This window comes from Indicator indicator, chromosome 22 (genome assembly GCF_027791375.1).
Source record: "Indicator indicator isolate 239-I01 chromosome 22, UM_Iind_1.1, whole genome shotgun sequence".
Lineage (NCBI taxonomy): Eukaryota > Metazoa > Chordata > Aves > Piciformes > Indicatoridae > Indicator > Indicator indicator.
The window spans coordinates 7,607,119-7,625,897 of NC_072031.1; the positions used below are offsets into that span (position 1 = coordinate 7,607,119).

The 18,779-nt window shown below is 48.9% G+C and overlaps 1 protein-coding gene across 1 annotated transcript; it reads right to left on the minus strand.

The window, feature by feature from the left end:
• Positions 1-489: 489 nt before the first annotated feature.
• IL21R (interleukin 21 receptor) lies at positions 490-17,292 on the minus strand. Its single transcript, XM_054391303.1, has 10 exons — positions 17,196-17,292; positions 16,875-16,940; positions 8,669-8,740; positions 6,447-6,552; positions 5,669-5,856; positions 4,851-5,002; positions 4,326-4,503; positions 3,133-3,229; positions 2,272-2,353; positions 490-1,389 (listed from the first exon to the last, which is right to left on the minus strand). Exons 1-10 carry the CDS (start codon positions 17,290-17,292, stop codon positions 490-492), a joined length of 1,938 nt encoding a protein of 645 aa, XP_054247278.1.
• Between the last annotated feature and the right edge of the window lie 1,487 nt (positions 17,293-18,779).

Here is an 18,779-nt window from a genome sequence, read left to right on the forward strand (position 1 = left end):
ACCAGCTGTATTTAAAGAGCCAAAGATACTATAAGGAAAAGTAACATCAGTGTTGTCTGGGAAGGGGCGGGAACTTTAATGTAACAAACATTCTTCCATGGGTTATGCTTCTGAGATTCCACACACATCCACACTCTCAAATTGTCTGAGAATACTAGGGAAAATAATTTCAAGTTTTGTACTCTTTATAAGGTCACTGTAAAAAAATTTACAAATCTACATATGATAAAGTGTTATTTTCAAGGGACATTTGCTTTTCCTGCCATTATAAGGGGCATTATAAAAGGAAAAAAGAAAAAAAGGAAAACTCAATTACATCACGTTTGAGACATTAACAGGGTGAGTGGCAACAGGCAGAGATTTCTGTGGACCTAACACTTTGCAGTTGTATGCAACAGAGCTTGCACAATCTAAGGTTGTTTCTTTTCTGGATTTTGCTAACACTTTGCTGCTGGCAGAGCATGGACACTGCAAGGCAGCATGAAGTCCTTAGCTTGTGTGTGTTCCACTGACAGGGCTGTCAGAGCGACAGGACACCCACTGCTTGACATAGCTCCGTGGAAAGTCCTCCCCCACCAGCTCCAGAGGGATGGAGGCACAGCTGGCCTGGCTGTTCTGCTCAAATTCACACTCAGCTGGGCTCCCACAGTCTGAGTCCACAAAGCCACTGTCAATAGTGTCCAAATCTAAACAGATCATTGGGTAACTGTCACCAGGCCTTGCAGTGTGAGGGAAGAAGTCACAGGATCCTTCACTGTAGGAAACACTTTCACCATCAGGAGAAGGCAGAGAAACTGGATTTTCCAAATCCCACTGATCAGGCTGCAAGCAGAGGTCTTCTAGGATGCTCCCCATCACCCCTTCCAAAGCCCTTTCTACTTTCTGGTGGGCAGGGACACTTGTACTCCTCAGGTGGTCTGTGGACACAGAACCTGAGGCAAGTATTTTGTCCTGTGCATTCAGGTCAGCCAGATGCAAGCCACTGGCTACCTTTCTGTCTTCATCATCAACATTAACCTTGGGGTAACCAGTTTCTCCAGCACTGTTATCCTCACTGGTATGCTCCTGTCCCCTGTACACATGGCTACAGCTGCAGTGGCAGTTACAAGGTGTAAATCCATCAGCCACAGTCACAGTATCAATGGACAAGTGCCCATATGACTGGTCTTTCGTCCCACCGCTGCTGTTCACAACAGACAGTGGGGACTGGCTGTCCTGACCTGGGACAGTCAGGCAAGACATGCAGGGCTTGCAAGACAGATCTTTTCTCAGCTCACACAGCTCCTCCCGTGTAGTGCTGCTGGAAGGACACATGGTGTAAACTTCTAGGACTTCTGGAAGGACTATTCCCCATTCAATAAAATTCATATGGGATGCACCAACCCACTTCTGCACAAAAGGATGCACAGGGAGGGAGAGAGAAAGAGAGAGAGAGAGAGAGAAAGAGAAAGAGAGATCAGTACCATCAGGTTCAAGGTTCCACAGAAGGGACCAAAGTTCTTAGGCTTTTAGAAGCAGTGTCAAACTCTAAAAATCACTAACACCTCTAAAATAGCAGGGTATAAGATGTTGCTATTACCAGACACAGCCAGCTGCAGGACAACCAATCCAAGTAACTGAAAATAATTAGCTCTGAAAGATTTATGTGGCTTTGCAATTTTCTCTGTGCAGCAAAGAATGCCACCCATAGCAGCATTCTGCCATGCATCAGCCAGAGGTCCCAACCCAAGCCACAAGGTCTGCCCTGTCATCTTATCCTGGACACTGATTCCTCCTCTGTGTGCTGCATCTGCATCCAACACAAACATCCCTGCTCTGTCACTTCCCTCACCTCATTTCCCTGGGAAGGGGGTCAGGGCAAGGTTTTTTCCAATGTTCTGTATTCAGCCATACCCCAGACCAGCCTTTTCTCTCAAAGTAACAAGAAAGAAGCAGGGGTAGGAAGGGGACTGAGACTTCAAAAGAGCTGCAGCCACCACCTGCTGCAGATTACGCTCAGATGATTAGGGAGCATCACACATTGAATCTTGCCTTTTGGCATCACTATTAATATCACATTCTGCCCTGTGCCATCCATTATGTCTAGATCATGAGCATCCTGCATTCAGTCACAGCTGGGAGTAAGGTGCCTCTGGCTTTCTCTGATCTAAGAACAAAGTAAAAGTTTCTGTTCTTTTTGAAGGAGTTACTGATAAGGTGCTCAGATCACAGCAAACTTCAGGCCTGTATCACTAATGAATGCTAAATAAACACCGTGAAGCACATTTATACCTTGAAATCTCCATTATGCACTAGGTAAAGAGGTCTAAAAAAGGAAGCAGGATCTGGGATGCAAGCCACCTTCTTCCACAAGCTGGAAAAGAAAAGAGAAAAGCTTTGGGGTTAAGCACATATTGCAGATACTAAGCAAGGCATCTCCAGATCCAGATCCAGATCAAGCAGCTGAAATCACCTGCTGAGCCTCAGTGGCCTTACAAGTTAGCAGGTGGCTGAAGATCCAAGGATCTCTTGCTGCCAGGGCCATCTAATGGCCTTCCTTCTGTGCTGCAGAGGAGGTGGGGTTCAGCCCTCAGGGCTTGTGCACACCAGGTTCACTAAGTAAAGAGGTGCCAATTTGTTTCCTTCCTGAAAAAGCACCAAGTGCTGGAGACTTTGCCCTATGCACTCTTCCTGTGGCTGTGGGCTGTGCCAGCCCTGTTGCTCCACCAGCCTGGAGCACTCTTCCATGGCAGTGCACACCCCATCCCTTGGCAAGAGCAGGAGCGAGGCCCCAGCCAGTATGGAGAGGCGTGTGTCAGCTTGGAAAGGGGCAGGCCAGCCCTGGCTGCTACTCCCTTCTGGCAGCTGCAGAGCACAGACAGGGCCGGGAGAGCAGCCTGGGAAGTTGGACAGCCCTTGGGCAGTCCCCATGTGCCATTGCCTTGTCCTAGTCAGCTGAATGGCAGCAGAGCATCAGAAATGCAAGGTGCTCTTGGCAGTACACCAGCTGGAGACCATACTTTGCTGGCCCTCACAGGCCCCTAGCTGTGTCCTTGCATGGATTTACAAGATCAAAGAAAGCTACATGTGAACACCTCACCTTCAGCAAGACAGAACGGAAGTATTTACTCCAGTTTCCTGAAGCATTCTTACCTCTGCTGTTTGGCCAGAACGGTTGCGATTGAGGCAGTGATTGCCACAATAACACCAAACAGCAGCAGCCATCCCATGCCTGCTGTCTGTGTCACTGCTGGAGAAAGGGACAGGGTCATTTAGGCTCACCTTGCATTTCTAGCTGATCGATATGCAGGAGATGGTTGGAAGACACTCTCAATTTCTATCCCAGGCTTTCTCTTAGGGACAATGAGGCTGTCACCTGGAGCTCAGCACTCCAGACATGAGGTCTGAATGAGGATGCTTAGAGAAGACTGCGTCAGTGAAAGGGGCAGGGCTTCAGCTGCCCTATGGCCTGGCTGCACTGCAAACCAACAGCTCCCTGCTTCAGAGATCCCTGGTGTTCCCAACTCTGCCTCAATTAGGGCTATCTCCATAGATGATCTATAGTGAGAAGAGAGTGCAGCCGGCTAGAGACACGGGAAGAAAAGGCACTGACCAGATGAGTGCTTGTTGGCTGCTCTCCACTTTTGATGGAAAGGAGAACCTTTGCCACCCAGGGCACAGACAACACTTAGCAAACAGAGCTGCCACAGCAACATGTCATGCTTCAGCTCAAGCTGCAGATCAGTAAGAGCAGGGAAGCTCAGCACATGCTTTTGACAATGGCCACAATCATCCTGCTCTATTCTATTTGAACAGACTCCCTATTTTCATAGCCCTTGTTCCACCATGCCAAGCACCAGGGCACTTCTGTACATGAGCTACAATGTACTCCCTGTGGAGTTGGAGTGGTGGCTACCCAATGAAACAGCCATGCTCAGCATGACCAAATATCAGAGTCCAGACACAGAATTCAGCCCAGAGAGCAGGATCCACTCTCCCATTACCTGAAAGCAATACTAAGCCCCAGTAGTGGAGGCACCTCTACTAGATCTCCCCCATTCCTGAAAGCTGCAAGCAGGACCCTGGACATTTGACACTGGAGAGGAAACTCCACTCCTGCTGTGGCACCCAAACCTACAGCCAGTCCCACCAAACCCTCTTCCCACTGGCCACACTGTGAGGTGTGCAGACAGCAGGTGTCAGCCTAGGCTTAGGGGCCATGTCCTCAGTAAGCAAGCGTGCTTGTCTTCACTAGGCTAATTAGAAATTGTTCTCATTAGTGAGGGTTGGAAGCACTCTCTGACACTGGGCCAAGTGGAAGGGTGAGGAGATCTGGCGGTTCGTACCGGCAGGCCTGGTTGTCAGTGCCAGTGGCAGGCTCCACTCGCTCCAGACCCCGCCGTAGCTGCTGCCCTCGCGCGGTTTGGCTCGCACTTGGAGCTCGTACTCGGCGTTCACCTGCAGCTCCCATGGCAGGATCACCAGTGTCCGTACGTCTTGATGGACAGCTTTAGTCTTCTGAGCCTGTGAATGATTCAACACTGAACACTCAGAGCTGCAGTGACAGCCTCCCTCTTATCCTCACTGCTGCACAGTGAGGAGCCCTGCAAAATAACCTCCTCTGCTTTCACGCAGCTTCTGCAAGGCCATGGCTGCTCAGTAGCTGCATGGTGCCCTGGGGGAATCCCTCCATGTGAGACAGCATGAGAAGGAAGTGAACTATCAGCCTTCCCCACGGAACCCAGTACTTCTGAAACAGTTTCTGCTTCTTGATTCTGGACAACCCTTCTTCTACACCTGCACTCCTGTCCTGGTTGTGCTGGCCTCCTTCTTGCTGGGATGTCCTACTTGATGGTGAACTGGCATCTTACCTCCCAGGTGTCAGTCCTTCTCTTATAACGCAGTTGATATTCCAGCTCCTCATTTAAAAAGTAGTAAGGAGAGTTCTGGTAGATGGTTTCCCAGGAAACATTGTAACCCTCAGAGAAAGTGGCAGTCAGATTGAATGGAGGCTGGGGTTTTACTGGAAGACAGGATGGTGTTACTCTCCACAGCATGACCGCAGACAAGAGGCAGCTCAGCATGTTATCAGCAATGCAGAGTGAATGAGTATGCAGCAAAACTGCCCTGGCAGACGTGGGCCCACAACATTCCTGCCTCTCAGGCTGAGCAGCCCTGAGCTGTACGCAGGACCTCACACCTCAGCAGCTTAGTAAAGTCAGGTTCACATTTCTCAGAATACACCTTCTACTTGTCTCTCATCTCCTAAGGGGCAGAAGACAGCACAAGGGACTAATACCTCCAGGAGGCTGTAAAGACTAGAACACCTTGTTCTTTTCATGACATAGCTGGACACTGCACAAACCCAGTGCAAATCTCCGTGCCCCAAGTGCCTCAGAAACAAGCTTTTGGGTCCCCTGCAGGGTATTTTCATATCTTGAGAAGCAGTAATGGGCAAACCCCAGCACTAGTCTGCAGGGTAAAGTGGTTCCTACCACCCTATATCCTCAAGCCAAGAACAAGCATTTGCACAGTTTAGCCACAGTAAGAGCACAGTGCTCTGTGTAGACAAGTGCACCCCAAACATTACCCCCAGCACTGGCTGCCACCTTCAGTCCTTGCCCAGGCTCTAGCAGATACACACAAGGCCAGACACAGTATTTATCAAATCCCCCACTTTTGTACTTACCGTTATCTCCCATATAAAAGTCTTCGGAAATCACAGTCTGTCTGTCGTCTGTTTGCACCTGGACTTTGATATCTGCCAGGAGCTGAGTCATGTCCACAGTGCACATGTACTGTGTGTGACTCATGTTCCTGGACTGTTGCAGAAGACTGCAGGCAGCCACAGGATTTTCCGGGTCTTCCTCAGAAACCCTAAATCCACCAAAACAAACAAACAAGGTCACATCTACCCTGTGCTGTGGCTGGACTAAGATGTTGATGAACAACTGGGCATTGAAATTAGTAAGAAAAAAAGAGGCAAAAAATTTACCTTTGAACTTTGACAGATACTTTTTTTCCCTTTTACTTGTTCAGTTAGCATCTTTGAGAGAAGTATGAAAGTGATGCTGCAGTGTTTGTGGGAAGGAAAGGTGCTCACCAGGGCCACACAGTCCAGGACAGCAGCCACTTCCATGCTGGGGCAGAACAGCCACATGGGGCTTGGACAAGGTGTGTGAGCCCTACCAGCACACAGGTGTGAAAGTCCACTGTTAACAGCAAAGGGCAAGGTATTTCCAGGGCAGAAGAGGAAGTCAGTGTAGTAGTGAGTGACAAGCAGTGCAGTCAGAGACACAGCAACCAGGGGAGAAGCCAGCTGACAGCTGGAGTGTGAAGTAACAAGTGAAAAGCAGCATGGCAGCAAGAACAAGAATTCTACCTAAGAGGACAGAAGGACACCACTGTACTGTGGCCGTAGGTGAAGTTCCAGCAGACTGCACTTTTCTCATCCTCATGAGACATACCATGTCGCAGTGAGGTTATAAGAGCTGGCACCCAAGTCACTTCTCAGGACACAGGACAGGGTCTGTACATAATCCACAAAACAGGTCAGGTTTTCACAACACGTAGCTGTAGGTTTGGAAAGACAAAACACAATGTCAGCTTTCCTGATGAAGCAAGCACAACTTTATATCAACACACAGAGTCCTCAGGGCTCCCACTAAATCTGAAGGGAACAGACTGCTCTGTGCCAGCCTCCCTGAAAGTCTCCAGTCTTGGAACGTAAGATGTGTTCCACCCCTACAGGGAGGCAAATCACTGACAGCAAGAGAAGCAGCATACAAAAATCTATTGAAAATGCTGTGGCAGGAAATGGCATGCAAACATACCAGGAAATGTGAATTGCGACTGAATTTTCAAACTTCTCTCAGTCCCCTCTTACAGAGTCACTAAAGCAGAGTCCCATAATATTTCTGCTCACATAGCACATGAAAGAGGCAAGATCACCCCATCAGAAACAGTTACACATGCAACCATGTTCATGAGTCCACTTCCTAATCCAAGGGCTGCTCTTTGCTAGTCTAGTTTTTGGGTTGTCATCCACACTGCACTTGGGACATTCAGAAAAATGGTGTTTCATGAATTCTTGGTTTACTATTCTCTGTTTACTGGTTTCTGCAGCTTGATATCTGCAATAAGAATATTCTTCATGTCCATCTCTGGAGGCTCAGATTTGCTTTTCTCAGAATTTTGGCAAAAACCATTTTTGCACATTTGTAGCTACTACAATTTCTATGAAACTTTCTGATGCTAAAGCAATAGGCACAGGCTGTGAATCATATGAACTGAAACAGGCCTCTCAAGAGAGCTTTAGGAGGCAGTTGTAGATTTTATGCTGGTCATGAAGTAAATTAGAGAAAGGATGGCAACTGAAGAAATTTGGAGATGGCCCCAAGGGTGTGCTTGTGCTTTATCAAACTGAAAGTGATTAAAATTATGTGCTTGTCACTTGGTATTATTTTGATTTTTTTCATTTCATCCTGACTTCAAAAATTTGTTCTACAATTTTCATTCAGTTTTAGCTTTTAATTTTGAACCCTCAGTGGGCTCTTCTGAGGGCCCTGGTACAAGCAGAATTCCAGAACCCTGAGCACACCTATTCTTCCTTGGCCTAACTTTTCTCTCCTACAAAACAGGGTTCTAAAACCCCTTCTGTTCCTTTAGAGAGGGCAACCAGCTTTCATAAGCATTACTAATGAGCATTCTTTTATTCTATTCTATTCTATCCTATCCATCAACGAAAAGAACTATTCCTAGGTAGTTGGTAAGCTGCAAGCATATCTTTGGGCAAGAATCTGTTAACAAAATTAGGATAAGGACAGGTTTTTATTGAGAAGGGAATAATTATTTTTTTAAACACAGATCTAGGATGAATTGTCTCTCCTTGGCAGCTTCAGAAGCAAAAATCAAATACTTTAAACACTAAGATCTAGTTTGGTTCAAACAGGAATCAGTACAGGGTAGTTCCTTGGTTTGCGTTACACAACATTCAGACCACACATGACAATGATCCTGTATGGCAGGAAGATACAAATCTGTATTAATCTTTTCTGATGATTTAAGATTGGAACAGGTCCAATGCTCTGCCTAGAAGCAGCATGTAGAATGCTAAGCTTGCACTGTTCCCTGCACTGTTGCTGCTGATTTCTGTCCAACTGACCTGTTCAATAAGTCAGCTCTGAGTCAGTTGAAGCTTGCATGCTGGTTAGAAACCACCAAGAAAGGGGCTCAGATTTGGAGAGCTTCACTCCACTGCTCCTGGCTGGCCTGTCAACAGTGGCTGTAACCCCTGGGGATATCCTAGTCCTGGCCTCCAGAACCTTTCCTATGGCAAAGGGCTTTTTTTTTTTTTTTTTTTTCAGGAAGGAAACCCTAATGTTGACAGAAGCCATTTCCATGCAAGGCAGGCACTACCTCTGCACTCTCCCCACTGGTGCTTTTCCCTGGAGTGGTAAGCAGCCTGGCTGAGCTCTGCCCAGCCATGTACCTTCTTGTGTCTGTCCTCCAGGGTCTGTGGAGACTCTTCCCTAACTTGTTATTCCATGGAACCCTCTCCTCTGGTACCTTATCTTGTGCTTGCTGTCCCATGGCAACCTGCCATGCACATTGCAGCAGAGCCTGCATCAACAGCCAGCAAGATAAATCCCATGAGTGTGTTGCATGGAAGAGATAGCTGACAACTTACTGTAATGGAATAAAAGGAAGAAGGAAATACTCTGGAGCCACAGTTTGTTCATTTTGGTTATGCCTGCATGCCCTGTAAAACAAACAAAACAAACCTTAAGATCCCCACCCAACCACTTAGAGGTTCATCTCAGCCATCTACACACATGTTGAAGGTTGAGGTGGAATTAGTCTTGCTTTCATTTAAGTGTCTAAAAGTAAAGTTCCTACTTTTGGCAAGCCATTTTCAAATGGGCTGCAAGTGCACATTATTGGCTCATGGCCAGCTTTTCATCCACCAGCACCCTAAAGTCCTTCTCCTGGAGAGCTTCATCCTCCAGCTTGTATAACAGAGTTTGCCCCAGTGCAGACTGAGAGGCCAGGTCCTGGGGATCCTCTGCCTCCCCCACCACCAGCCTCAAACAGTCACTCAGCAGAATAAATGCCAGTGAGGCCTCTCTCACTGAGGAATGTTTTATTTAAAAATTTCCCAGGTTTACTCAAATAATGAAACCAAAATAAATTTAGCACCCACCAAAAAGCCCCTGCAGCCCCATGTGAGCTTAGAGACTTATTCTCAAGGCACCACAGGATCTAGATGAGATCAGCAAGGCTCAGTCAGGAGGTGCCACAAAACACCTCATGGCTGCAACACCTCAGCCCTGTGCTGGGAACAACCACATTGCTGTTGCCTCTCCTTCCCTGCCAAAGGTCCTGCAGAGGAAGCACAGGCTCCCACTCAGCAAGGAGCCCCTGGCACCCTGCCAGTCTCTCTCGCCTGCTGTGAGCGGCAGGACAAAAACTCTTCCCCCATGCTCCAGGCCTTCTTTCTGCATCGTAGATTTCCTAGTGGAAACACCTTTTCTGGATCTTTCTGGTCCCAGTTCTCCAAGTTTTCTTTGTATAACTATTGCCATACCACTACCTGTGCTGGCATAGTCTCTGATTACCAAGACACAGCCTGCTGTCTAACCCCACTTTGTGCTCCCAAGTGTCCTTCCCCTGCTCTTCTCCAGATTCTCACTCCTTTGCGGAAGGGACTCTGTTATCCTGCCGCCTGAATCTGCTCACCTGACTTCACACCAAGACCTGGCTGCACCACAGAAACAGAGGTCCTGGAGATGGACATCCCCTGGTGCAGCACCTGACCACGACTGCCTAGCGCTGAGGCTGAGGGCCTGTTCCTTGCAGCACGCTGAACAGGAGCTGTGCTGCATGAGCAGTCACTGGGGCCTGCAGGTTTCCAGCCCTAGAGACAAGACACACACCATTGTCCCCTGCCTTTTGAGTTGTCCTCATCCCTGCAAAACACCTGGAAGCTATTGCTGCTGAGTTCAGTGTTCAAGGGTCCTTCAGCTTAGGATGCCAATGACTTGCCCAAATGGGCCTGTTCCCACTTGAAGAGAGTTCTGTAAGGCTGCTGCTGTTCTTCCCCAGGCTCCTACCTCTCCCACTGACTGTAACCCAGCAGATGCTCTAGAGTGCAGGATGGACTAGTGCCACCCAAGTACTGTGGCCTGCTGCAGAAGTCCATCTCGGTGTCACTTGCTTTGTGCCTATCATGTTCCACAGTCCTGGCCACCCCATAATGCCAAGAAAGGCAACTCACTTCAGCAGAGGAAGGAAGGATTGGGCCCTCAGAGAGTGCTGCAAACTCACTGCTTGTTTCAGAATTCAACTGGCAGTATCCCCAGTGTTTCATGTTAATGACACTTCTGTAACTCCCTCATTGTAGCCCCATTCCTGTGTAAACGGACAGAGCAATGCAAGAGAAACCATTACTGAACAGTGCTTCTTTCAAGTGCCTTCCCTCTTTCTTTCCTCTGCTCAGGGAGGATCATCAGTTCAATGGGACAGGAAGGACTAAGCAGGGAAAAATCAAAGATCAAATGATCCCAAGTAGATCATCAGGAAGATGCCTTCTGGAGATACCAGAGACTGCCATTACACACTGGAGAGAAGGTAACATATAAGATTGCATCCTAGAAAGAAGCTTCCTGAATAAAAGCACAGTAGCAAAAATAGGACAGAAAAGCAGGAGGATCTGCTAACACAGGTGAAGCAAGGAGACACTACTTCCTCACTTGAGACTCCCCTGTCCCATTTCTCACCTTTGCCAGTACCCACAGATTAGTCCAACACTTATCTCACTAGTGTGGTGGGGAAGGACTGCTACCTCTAGGAGCACCAAGAAAGTGTTGTTGCAACATGTGTCTGACCCTCTGGCTGTGCTCCAGGTTGCTGTGACAAGATATGATGTGTAGGGAGAAATGCTTGGAAAGATGCATCTCTGCAGCAGTGTCACTGTGGACTTGGAGATGGCTGGAAGACCTCATGGCTTCACATGCAGAAGACATGCAGCTTCCTCCAGTCAGGCCCTCTACAAGCCTCAATCCCGAGACACCTCCCCTTTCCCATTCCCACATCCCTCCCATTGGCTTCTGTCTTTCATGTGATTGTTCACTTGGAGGAAAGAATGGCAGTGGGCAATGAGCAGAGGGCTGGAACTCATTCCCCTGCCTTGCATTAGAAAAGTTGTGTAGTCACAGACTGGTTTGGGTTGATTGGGTCCTTAAAGATCATCTAGTTCCAAGCCCCCTGCCATGAGCAGGGACACCTTCCACTAGACCAGGTTGCACACAGCCCTGTCCAACCTGGCCTTGAGTCTTTTCTACCATCTCTTTTCAGTTTCTCTGTCTGTGAAATGGGGACTTTGAGACAGCTTCATGCATCCTGGAGACACAGGCACTTAATTCTTACTAAATGTCAGGCATTGTACAGCTGGTAAGCACCACTGCTACAAACTCTGCTGTATCCTCAGGCACACAAGTGAGAGCACTGTAATAAATGATCAGCCAGTGTGCAGATGGGCACAGGTGAGCAATGCCACAAGGCTGAAATACACCAGAGAACAGGAAATGGGACCACAGAGACAGTTACAAAGATTATTTTTATGAAGGACCTAGAAATATTGTGCTAAAATCTGCCAAAGATGGATGATGACTCTAAGGTACTCAGTTTAAGTAAAATAAAACAAACAAACAAGCAAAAACCCGACCAAACACAAACCCTGGTATTTCCAAGCATGAGAAAATAAATGTTATAGCTCTGGTTAAGCAAAAAAAGGAGTGTCAGTCTGTCTTGCAAACCCAGTCTTTCTTCTTGAGAAGAATCCATTATCTGTGTGCAGTGTCATCTAGTCACAGAGCCAAAGGATGACGGAAGGATTCTCTAGCTGCCTGTTCACTAGAGGCCAACAGCAATGACAGCAGGGGCATAAGGGCCATGTCAGCTCTAAGAAGGATTTACAGTGAAGTCACAGAGAGCAAGCAGCAAGAAATTGGCAGCAGGGAAAATTGGTGGACATTACCTTGCCCCATCCTCTCAGCTGTCCATTTCAGCCCTCCAACACTTCCACAGGCAGCCTGGCTAAATCATCACTGTGACTGCAGGCACTGCATATGCAGGAGCTGGACAGCAAATGGATCTCATCAGCAAGAGCCCAGCTTCCTTTGCCCCACTGAGGGCTGCAGTGCATTGGAATACTCATGACACAGTGCTTGACGTCAGCCCTGTACCAGTATTACTGTGCTGATGGGAGGATGTGGTGAGCAGAGGAGGCAATGAATTTGTGTCCAAACACCCACACAACATTTATTACTGTATTGCTTTGCTCTCTGACTCTTATGTGAGAAAAATGTAGGAGGGTAGTTAAAAACTCACAAGCCTCAGATCTAAAAGGTCATAATGGGGCTGGTAGAGTTAGAGGCTTGCAGTGAGGAGCCATCAGTATCAAGGCATTAAATGGTTAAGCCTAGCTATAAAGCACAGTGCACACCGCACTGGAGTCATCCAAGTAACCCTGTGCTCTGCTTCCCCATACTGGCTCTTGGGACCAGGGCAACTGCACCAGTCCTAAGACCACTGTCAGGGAGGTGGCCTGGCTCCCACACAAGGGCAGGGGCAGGATCTCTGGGTGCCCCCACACTTGTTGCCACCTGGGGCACAGTTCCTACATGGAACAAAGCAAGTCAGGAGGCTGGGTGTGCAGTGACCATCTCCAAGAGCACACAGCTCTACAGCTACTCTGTGCTGTGTGGGCACTGACTTCTCTACACCTGAGGTTCCAGGGCACTTCAGAGCAGCAGAATCCACCCCCCCAGGGTAAAGCTCTTGGAAAGCTGGAGCAGTTCAACTGCCAGGGATTTACATTGGCTTGGTACAAGAGGGAACTACTTTCACCCAGCTGTAATCTCAGCCCAGCCTGCAGTCACAATATTCACCAAGAAGCAAGTGTGAGAGGCACACCAGGGAGTGCTTGGTAAATTCTGCTGAAGTTATTGTTGATCCAGAAGCCTTTTGCCATTACTAGAAGGGCAACACCTGTATGTGTTTGTCAGCGAGAATAAAGACACAGGAAATAGAATCAGAGCTGACAATTCCTTTCACCAGAAGAGAATTAGTGACTCTTGTAGTTAAGCTCATGGTACAGGTAAAAAGCCTCACACAAGCGGTACTACCTCTGTATTTTCTTACTGTCACAGTGGAATGGTAACAATATCCTCAAGCATCAGCAAAGATACAAGCCTGATGTAACTCTGGGGTCAAAGGCACCTTTACTGGCTGGTGACAATCAGAAGGAAGAAAAATCATACATTACTTTAAGTAAAGACTTTAAAATGGCAGGAGAACAGCTGAGACAAGTAACAGTGTTCTACTGGGAGGGAAAGCAACAGAAGAAACCACCTCAAAGATCAGGAATTGGGGTAAAACATGAATGAGGCAGGCAGAAAGCGGAGGTGTTAGTCAGCAAAGCAGCAGGTTTAAAAACAAAAAACCTCCCCAGCTGGCAGCCTGCGAGGAGACACAGGATGCTGCACAGAGGAGGAAGGAGCACATTGCTTTTGGTCTGGGGAATACTGAGTGTGTCCTGCAGAGACTCCAGCACCCTGCCCTCCTGCCTCCCTTTTGCCTTTGTCAGTTATCTCTTTGTAAACACCAATGCTGGGCTCAGCCTCTTGCTCTCCCCAACATGTATCAACTCCAAACACATGAAGGCTGTAGCAGAAGGAGGTCCACCTGGCTGCTGCCAGGGCAAAGGGCTTACCTTCACAGAGCCCTGTGCCTGTCCTGCTCACACGAAGGGATCGCAGAGGCTCGCTTCTTCTCTTAGGAAATCACCAGACTCATGCTGGTAAGCAGAAACAGGAATGACTGCGCCTGTGAACTCACCCTGACCATCTGGAACAGAAACCTACAGTTCTGCTCAGGCTCAGACTCACCATCCTCATATGCACCATGCAAATTGTGCCCAGAGCACTCCACAGATGCCTCCCTACACTGCATGCATCAGGCCCACAGGAAAGCCTGCTCTCCCCACACACCCTCCACACTACAGCTGAAGTCCTGCAGCAGCTTCACAGACTAAGCCTTTGCCTTTTGCTGTCTGTTCAGCTGATGTTCCCCATCCTCTCCACCTTCTCCTACCACAGCCACTCTCAGACTGGTCCCAGGTCACATTATCTGTGTTTGTGCTTTCAAAAAGCACTGGCTCTGAATGAGGTCAATAAGTCTACCACACAATCCCACAGTGCTCACCTGAGTCAGCAGTGCTGGCAGAATTACCTCCTTCTTTCCTGCATCCCATTTAGAGCCAATATCCATCAGCTCACCCCGAGGTGTCTGCTTGCAGGGATGCACAAAGAGCAGAACTCTGCTGCTGCTGTACAGCTCTTTATGGCAAGGACCTGAGCCTCCTGGATCTTTGTCTTACCACAGCTGACAAAACCAGCATGCCCCACCCATGCTGCCTGGCCAAGCTCTTGCAGCAGCTTTGCACCCCTGGGGCTAGATACAACCTTGAGTGTGCCTTGGACAGCTTTTGGCATCTCTACAGGGTGAAACCACACCAGCTATCTTCAAACTCTGGCTCTGGAAGCACTTTCAAAGAAAAGCTAAGCTGCCTTCATGCAGTGAGCTGCAGCAAATGATGGCATGGCAGACCACAGACTCTTGAACCCTTCCAGGGATGGGGACTCTACCACCTGCCTGGGCAGCCTGCTCCAATCTCTGACCACTCTTGCAAGAAATTTTTCCTCATCTCCAACCTAAACCTCCCCTGGTGCAATTTCAGGCCACTTCCTCTGGTTCTATCACCTGACACTAGGGAGAAGAGACCAAGCCCCACCTCATTCCAATCTCCTTCCAGGGAGTTGTAGAGAACCATGAGGTCTCCCCTCAGCCTCTTCTCCTCCACACTAAACATCTCCGGTTCCCTCAGCTGCTCCTCACCAGATCTCTTCTCCAGACCCTTTGTACCCTTCTCTGGACCCTCTCCAGCACCTCAGTCTCTCTCTTATGCTGGGGTGCCCAAAACTGAACCCAGTACTCAAGGTGCAGTCTCACCAGTGCTGAGTCCAGGGGCACCATCACTGCCCTGCTCCTGCTGGCCACACTATTGCTGATCCAAGCCAGGATGCCATCAGTGTTCCTGGCCATCAGTGTTCTTTTTCTGCTGGGCAGTTTTCAGCCACTCTGCCCCAAGCCCAGAGCACTCATGGGGTCGTTGTGACCCAAGTGCAGGACCCTGCCCTTGGCCTTGTTGAACCTCATGCAACTGATCTCAGGCCCATTGATCCAGCCTGGCCAGATCCCTCTGCAGAGCCTTCCTACCTTCAGCAGATCAACACTCCTGCTTAATTTAGTGTCATCTGCAGACTTACTGAGGGTGCCCTCAGTTCCCTCATCCAGATCATTGATAAAGATATTAAACAGAAGTGGCTCCAAGGCCAAGCCCTGGGGAACACCACTGGTGACTGGCTGCCAAGTGGATTAAACCCCATTCACCACCACGCTCTGGGCTTGGTCATTAGCCAGTTTGTAACCCAGCAAAGAGCTCATCTAAGCCTTGAGCTGCCAGCCTCTCCAACAGAATGCCAGGGGAAACAGTGCCAAAGGCCTTGCTGAAGTCCAGGTAGACATATCCACAGCCTGTCCCTCATCCACTAGGAGGGTCACCTGGTCACAGCAGATCAGGCTGGTCAAGCAGAACCTGTCTCATATACCATGCTGGCTGGGCCTGATGCCCTGGTTGTCCTGCGTGTGCTGTGTGAGTGTACTCAGGATGAAACGTTCCATGATCTTTCCTGGTACCGACGTCAGGCTGACAGGCCTGGAGTTCCCTGGATCGTCATTCTCCCCCTTCTTGCAAGCCTCCAGTTGTCTAGAACCTCCCCAGTGAATCAGGCCTGCTGATAGATGATGGAGAGCAGCTTGGCAAGCTCCTCTGCCAGCTCCCTCAGCACTCTCACAGATGGATCCCATATGATCCCAGAGACTTGTGAGATGGGGTTGCAGGTTGATGGCTCTGCAGCCTTGCTCATCTTGTGAAGGAGCTTACTACATGTTTCTGGAGGGCCTCAGCTCAGCAGGGGGGGACCAGACCACCCAGCAATGAACTACCCCCTGTACCCTTCAAGCCCAGAGCTTGTCAGACACATGCACTGACTGATGACTGCAGCACATCATGAGCCTGCCAGAGCCAGATCCTAGAGACCTCTGCTGGCTACTTGCCAAGGACCAAGAATGCTAACTTCAGGGCCAGCCATGGCCAGGGCAGAGCTGGTTCTCAGTAGCTCTCTAGGGCATCAAGGCAAGACCTGGGGACTGGTTACAAGCCTGAGCCAGGTGTGGAAACTCTACCCTCATAAAGCAGTCCAGTGCTTTCTCATCCCATTACAATTCTTGTGTTTTGTAGGTGGCTTGGTGTAAGTGAAACCAGCAGTGGCTGAGCTGTGCAGAAGCAGTGAACCTCAAACTCATCAGCTTCTGGTAAATTCCCCTGTGTCAAAGAGCTGGGGAAACAGCAGCAAGTAGGAAAGTCCCCGTGGTACGTTAGTCATCAACTCAGTAACCTTCAAGCAGAAGAAAAACACCACACTGCTGTAAATGTCCTGTGCTTATGCAACAGAGCACAAACAGGACCACAGAAGCAGCTGATCCATCAATGAACTGGGACAGGAGCTCCTTAGGACACCAGCCACACTCCACAGCCTGCGGGGCAGGTCACTCGCAGACATCCTTCTGTCAAAGACAGGCTGTGGGCCACAGGCCGATGGCAGTGCAGCTGCGTCTGCACTCAGAGCACAGGATGTTGGGGCCATGTCTTACAGCAACTCTTCTGGCCAAGAGCAGAGAAACAGATGCCCCTTGCCCCTAAACATACTCACCATTCAGCTCCTCACTCTGCTCCCCTAGGGCTGCAGCCAGCTTCTCTCTTTCATCCTGAAATCTTGCTGAAGGGGTAGAAGGCAGCTATGTAGAAACTTCCACATTGCAGAAAGCCACAGAAGGAACAAAATGGAAGCAGGACAGCACAAGGGACAAACTGAGCAAAGAGATGTAAATTCCCTTTCTCAACATCACTTTCTCATCTTGCCAAAGGAATGACAACAGTCAGGAGGTGGGAAAACACACCAAGGTACTGGAATTTAGTAAGCTTTAACTTTGGTTTTGTCAGTGAGGTACCTAGAAAGTGCCTTCTTCCTCACCCATCTGGGTTTTTGAGAAACAATAGTCCTGCAGCTGGAAAGCAGACAAGTTCGTTGTCTCATGACTCTCACTGTCAGCAAGTTCATGCTGAGCCATTGCTTGGCGTCCAACCTCATCACTGCACCTTAGTCAGAGATCCCCAAGGGCTGTGTGTCATAGGTGCAGCACCCCATGAAGAGCTGATAGCATGACACTGCTGCCTCAGAGGGGAATGGTGAAAAAAACCCAATCTGAAGTCCTGGGTAAGGTGTGATCAGGATCGATCACCATGTGGTAGCCTGGAACAGAGCTGGTACTCAGCAGTCTGCAGAGGGGATGAAATTATCTGAGTCTGCATGCCTGCTCCCCAAGGACTAGTCAAAAACACTTATTCTTTAGGAGAGCAACTGCATGCAACATTAGTCACTGTGCAAGCACTGCTGTCAGAGCTAGAATGCAAACTGTGCAAAACATGCTCCCTGAGGAGTTTTGCTACAGAGGAGACAGCTAGGAGAATGCAAACTGTCCTCTCACTCCCTATTCACTACAGAGTTTTGTCACATTATTCCACAGTCAGAAGTAAACTCAGGGAGCAGGATTTTGGAAGGCAAGCCCCTCTCAATTTGTTTCTCTCATTCTTTGTTTCTTTGGCTGTGTCACTTAAAATAACACACCCAGAAGAACTTACTTTCTTAGACAGTTTGCAGCTCATGATGGATAAGCACTTGGACATCCTTGCACCCTACCTGAACAACACAGGGTCCCTAAAGCAAGATGCAGAGACAAGCTCTTAAAAAGCTGATCCCTCCTTCACCCTGAATTAAATTGTCCCCACCCCCAAGAACTTCACCCCACACACTCAAGCCCCTGCTCTGTACTGGTCTCACCCTCGTCTTGAGGTTATTGTTGGTTTTCCATAGTCAGTGACAATCCTTGTGACTGACAGGAGTTTGCCAGTGGCTCTCCCATATGGGTGCAGAACTAACTCTGTTCTGAGAGGAGAAACAGCACAAGAGACACAGCTGGAGCCTTTATTGCAGAGGAAAAGCAGAGCACCAGAACCAGCTTCTCCCCAACTGGGAACACACCTGCTCTTCTCAGGAACCCATCTCACTCATGGTGAGGCAGGTTGCTAACACCTGGTAGACAGCCAGGTGAGAAAGATGTCGAGGTGGAGCGACTGACAAATAAATGACATTAAAACTAGGGTAAAACTTGGCACAAGCCTCCACTCGCACTGCAGTTTTACAAAACAAACTGGAAAATGCTGAAAATCCACTTACTACAATCAGTAATTCTCTGTCCTTGAAGGAGCCTCCCAGTAGCTAAAAGCAACAGGCTTGGACAGTCCCAGCCTTCAGATGGCTCCTCTCTCAGGACAGCAGCTGCCTTCACCAGCAGGGGCTGGGCCCCAGACAAGTGGCAGGGCTCAGACCAGCAGCCTTGCTGGCAGCCCTGGCCCCCAGCCCCAAGTCAGCACTGCCACACACCCCAGGCAGGTTGCCACCTTAGGTCGCAAACCTAAGATGCGTTCTGTAGCTTGGCAGCAGCTCTGGGTGGTCAAAATAGTGGCAGTGGAGCACAGCACATGAACTCAGCTGCCA